Source organism: Solanum dulcamara, chromosome 4 (genome assembly GCF_947179165.1).
Source record: "Solanum dulcamara chromosome 4, daSolDulc1.2, whole genome shotgun sequence".
Taxonomy (NCBI): domain Eukaryota; kingdom Viridiplantae; phylum Streptophyta; class Magnoliopsida; order Solanales; family Solanaceae; genus Solanum; species Solanum dulcamara.
The window spans coordinates 23,582,549-23,587,988 of NC_077240.1; the positions used below are offsets into that span (position 1 = coordinate 23,582,549).

At 35.0% G+C, this 5,440-nt stretch overlaps 1 protein-coding gene across 1 annotated transcript; it reads left to right on the forward strand.

Moving 5' to 3' along the window:
* The first annotated feature begins 597 nt into the window (after nt 1-597).
* LOC129887015 (uncharacterized) lies at nt 598-5,204 on the forward strand. Its single transcript, XM_055961948.1, has 3 exons — nt 598-1,059; nt 2,379-2,485; nt 4,899-5,204. Exons 1-3 carry the CDS (start codon nt 710-712, stop codon nt 5,081-5,083), a joined length of 642 nt encoding a protein of 213 aa, XP_055817923.1. The 5' UTR covers nt 598-709; the 3' UTR covers nt 5,084-5,204.
* The last annotated feature ends 236 nt before the right edge of the window (nt 5,205-5,440 follow it).

Consider the following 5,440-nt stretch of genomic DNA (forward strand, 5'->3'; position numbering starts at 1 on the left):
GAATTTCGGCATCAAGTACCCATGATGAGTAGCATTTTCTAGAGATATCAAGAGTAGTAAATTCAAGTTTTGAAATATTTGCCATTTTATAAAAATAAAATTAAATAAAACTCTTACCACTTTTGTTACCTTGAATAAATAGCAGAGTTTCGTGCTGATAACGTGTTGTATAATAACTTAACTTAGTAAATAGCAAGGTAATTAAAAGGAGATATATTGATAGGAGAAATGAGAAACAGAGGAGAGAAAAGAGTAATTGCCGTATATATATTATATCTCTAATGTTCTTCTTGTTGATTGTGCACATTATATAGGGGGAAAAAGTAGGCAATGCGGACTAATTGCCCAACTATCCAAGACAACTTGCCCAACTATCCAAGTGGTGGGTCCCACTTGGATAGTGACATCCGAGTGGTAACACAAATTAAATATTGCTAAAAATTATTATTGTCAAATTTAGACAATAAAGAAAGCTTATATATTGATTTATCTTTATAAATTTTTAAAATTATCAATAAATTATTTACGATTATATTTATCAAGTTACCACGCAACGAGCGGATATATGTACTAGTTTCATTTAAAAAGGAAATCCACTCATTTCTTAAATTCGAACCGGTCGCTAATAATCTTACCTGTTTGTTTTAAACCAAACCGGCCCCTAAAGCTAACGGTCAATTTCAGATTACAAAACTATCGGATCATCGCCATGGCTAGACCCTTGTCAACAATCTTCAAATCGACGAAACCCCATATTCAGAAACCCCCAAAACCCTCGAATTTTGATTCGTTGAAGCCCACTAATCTCAAAGTTTTCTCTTCACCAAATCCAATAGCATCTTCCTCAAGTTGCAGCAAATCGAAGAAATCAAGGAAGTCGGATGCAAATTCACAGAAATCATCAGGAAATGAGTCGGAATTACTAACGAGCCCAGTTTCAAACTCAACGAAATTCAGTAATTCTAAGAAAAATAGGTCTTTGTGGTGTGTATACCTCATTCTCTCCACAAATCCACCTATTAAAACCTATGTTGGTGTCACTACCAATTTCTCTCGCCGGTGAGTAACTTCTTTCTTTTGTTTATTTTAGGAGGAAAAAAAGAGAAGACTTTTGATTTATAAAAACATGTTTGGAGTGGACATTGGTCGGGGAATGGACTAGTGTTCTGCTTATATGGACTTGAGCTTTTGGGGTTGAGTTAGGTAAGGGTTCCATGTCTTTACATGTTATTAGTGCCACCTCTATACCCATTTAGGCTCACTAGTTGGGCCTAGGCATAAAGTGGGGTCGAGGAATGGACTTGTGGATTGCTTATATATGGAAATGAGCTAGCTGTTTGGATTGAGGTAGGCCCGAGTACCATATCTTTATAGAACAAAAGAAGCTTTTGTTAATGGTTTTTACTTACCAACGTGTTAATCATGCCTAGCTTGTATGTTGTTGGTTAAGCTTGTGTTAGATGATACTTATATGGAGAAAATAGGTTAAGAATCTCAAAAAGGAAAAAAAAGAAGGGGTAAACGTTGATATGATTTCTGAGATAGAGTCATCCTACTGATCTCTCTGTTGAAGCCAAATAGTTGTGCTCCATCTCAGCTTCTCCATTGTGAATGTGTAACTCATTTTGTTTTACTATTGTCCTATTCTTTTTGGTGGTTTGTAGCTTCTTTCTTTACTCACTTTTTCTAGTTTTAGATTCTTTGGGGAACTCTTTCATCCTTGTTCTTCTTCCTCTGAAAACAACAAGAATGTAATTTAGTGGTTCTTCCCTTAGATCATTACTACCTAGGGCTAAAACAATCATAATAGACGTGTTTTGATCTACCATGATTGTGCTTTCGAAATTTCATTTTAAATCTTCTTTTTTTTTTCTCTTGAGGCTTTTGTTTAATACTTCTATCAAGAGTTGGATTGGTTGCAGTGAATGCCTTAAAATGAACGAGTACATTCTACTATGACATTTGGCAATCTTTATTCTGCTGCTTGTTTTATATTCACCCAATTGCTGCCCACATTTTAGGAGATTAATGATTCTTTTAGCACTTATGAAAAAAAAAATCATGATGGTAAGCTGGTTGTTGGCCTTCCATTGAGCGTGTAGTGATTCATCGACCATGATTCTCTATACTAGCAATATGCTAGTAAACTGTAGCGAAATCACTCGAAATGAGAGAGTTGGGAGTGTTAATCGTTCTGTCAGCATGCTCAAAGAGTGGAACTTCTGTCTTGAGTTTCTATGTTCTCCAAGTAATATAAGTTTAATTAACAGTTTAGCTAGATTATATCTGCATCATTATATTGTCATTTGTTCATTAAATTTTCTTTTACCATCTAATATATTAAGCTGCTGATTTCTAATTGGCGATCTCTCTGATAGACTAAAAGAACATAATGGTGAATTAAAAGGGGGTGCAAAGGCATCTCGCTCGGGAAGACCTTGGATTTGCGCCTGCCTTATTCGGGGATTTAAGGGCAGAAGTGAAGGTACCGTCTTTATATCACTATTGTATATGATGTGCTTCTTTCTTTCATCAGAAATACAAAATTGCCTCCAAGTCTATAACTCATGTTATGCGGGCGCACTTTTAAGTTTTGATTGTACATACTTTTGCTGTTTACATGTTACCTTTTGGGTTTCCCTGATATTCATTCGGTTGCCTAAAATCATAGTTTAACTTTTAAGCTAACCCCATCAGAGATAATATGTAGTTTTATGGCTTTGTGCATTATCTTGGAGCATGTACACACTTGAAAGATGGTTGCGCAGATGCCCTTAACCAACAAGCCATTTTACTCTGAGTTTCTTTAGTACTGGGTGGTTATGATTCTATAGGTTTTACGAGTACAAAGTTCATATGTGAGTTTATAGAGCTTCAGTCTAGTAATGGTGCTAGTACAAGCAGAGTTGATAAATGTGGATTTTGTTTCTGACAAATAAACATGCATACTAAACAAAAGATTGAAATCAATGTCTGACCAGAATAGATCGTAGCCTATTAACCAGAGTGACACAGCCAACTCTTCTGCTCTCTTGATTCTTTGACCAAACACATTCTCCTGATCAGCAATTCAAGAAATATGTCTAAATTACTAGTTAAGAGAGAAGTAAGGCTTGACATGAATATGCATTATAAAGAGCGTGTAATTGATGTGTTTTTTTTCTTCAAAGTTCGTATTCTAGTTGTTACCAAGGTCTAGTCAGGAGTTAACAGTGTAAGTATTAGATAGAGGGGGGTCATAACAGGATAGTCAAGTCATTGCTTTTCCCTGTATCTGGCCCAAAATGTTTGTAAGCATAGAACCATACAGATCTAATTGTTGTTGGCAATTTCCCAATACAATTGGTTATGTTTGCAAGGGGTTCAACAGTTCTTATGGTTGTTTTGCATTTGCAGTTCTGTTCTGTTTATGATCAACAAACAGCCTTATTTTCTTTTTCTTTTTCTTAATAGTGACCACTCAATTTTTCCATTTTAGCTATTGCATCTTTTAGACTCTCTTCGCTTCCTTGTTTTCATAAGAAATAGAAGCATATTACAAGTTACACACTAATCGGTGCACAAGGTGACTTGTGATTGCCTAGATCTACTGCCAAACACATGGGTTCTGTCTATTCGCTGAAACATCTAGGTAGCTGAATATTGTAGATAAAAGCAGTATCTGTTTGTTGTTATGGCATAGTACTGGTGTACTTGCAGAAAAAATCTACACAAGTGAAGCTCTTTTAATTGTTCCTGAAACATTCCTCAAACTGATCATCTCACTCCTCTTATCTGTTGTAAGATTCCAGGAATTTCTCGACTTTCGTTGATTTACCAGAGTTATGGATTCACTTTATGCTTAGGATGAACACAACTCGGACTTAACACTGAAAATATGTTTTTAACTGGTAGTAATTGAGACTGCTATCCGGCTTACAATTTGCAAAACAGTTCTGATAAGTTGTCGTGCAACCTATTTCTGAAACACCATTTTAAAGCTAAGTTGAGACTCTGAATCCATTGTAGCTCTCCAGGATAGATGTATTCCTGCTGCTTGTTGACTCTTAAATGTCCCACGGTATTATTTTAATTGCCTTGATTTTAAGTGTGAAATCATCATTTCTAATAAGCAAAACCTTGTTTGATGTGCTTTTACCAATTCCTGTCATTGCTGATTGCCCTGATCAAACCAAAAAAGAATTTGTTCCTATAATAATATAATGGTACTGGAAAGGATCACAAGTGAAACCTGCCTATTATATTACTAAGACAACCTCATCGTCCCAAACAATACTTTTCTCTATGTCGTCAACAGGATTAGCTAAAACTGATTGTCTGGTATGTGACTTCTCTGCTTATGGGTATATGTGGAACTAGAGTGTTACCATCTTCAGCGACAAAATGTGAGTTGTCATAAAAAATAAGTAATTGATTTAGATGACGACAGTAGGATCAGAATATCCATTATTTAGATGAGTGAGATTAGGTTTATCACTAAAACTTTAGAACATTTCAGCAGTAATGTGATAAACTTTAAAATAAAAACATCATGCCAAGGTGCTGATTGCCGAGAAGCTTGTGTTTTTTCTCCTCGAGGAATTTCCCTTAGATTGTTGCAGGATGGATGGTTTCATTGTAAGCAAATTAAATCACCATGGACTTTTTCAGATTTGGATTAAACAGGAACTTATTCAGATTAAACATCTGCAATTCATTCTTATGTCCTTGCCACTATTACTATTTACTAATTTCTCATTAGCAGAAAACATAAACTTATATTACTCTCTAACCTTTTAGTCAATGTTGAATAAACTTCTCTCTTTTTAAAGCAGTTAGTTTTCATTTACTTTCACCTGCCACTTAGAGTTTGAGCAAGTTGTCTAACTTTCTTTGCGACTTTGTGTTTGAGCTTGTAGCTTGTGCATTTGAATCAAAATGGAAACAGATTTCGAGAAAGTTGCCCCGTACTACTGAGGAGCAGAAGCCGGAAGACAATGGATCTCTTGCATTTTTACAGCATAGACATGCAGCTCTGGATCGCGTTCAAAGTTTGATCGACTGCAGTGACTTAAATATTGATTGGCGTTCTAATTTTTTCTGATTTAATATATTGATTCTTCTCTACAGAAATATGCAACCAAAGTTGTTTTGACTTGTAAATTATATATACATATTAACTTACAAGAGTAAAATGTAGTTGATACCAAAATTCATTCTACCTAAACTAAGGAATATTCATAACACCTGCTGGCTGCTGCAAATAAAAACAAACCAAACTTGGGAACAATTTAACAACATCCTTTGAATGAAGACAAGGGCCTGTTTGACTTGGCCTTAAAAAATAAGGCAAGGTTTGTCAATCCGGCAATATTTATAAATAATTTAATAAGATAGATAAAACAAATATTGTACTTAAATTATGTCTCATCTGACATAACTTGTTAAAACATAAAAGGCT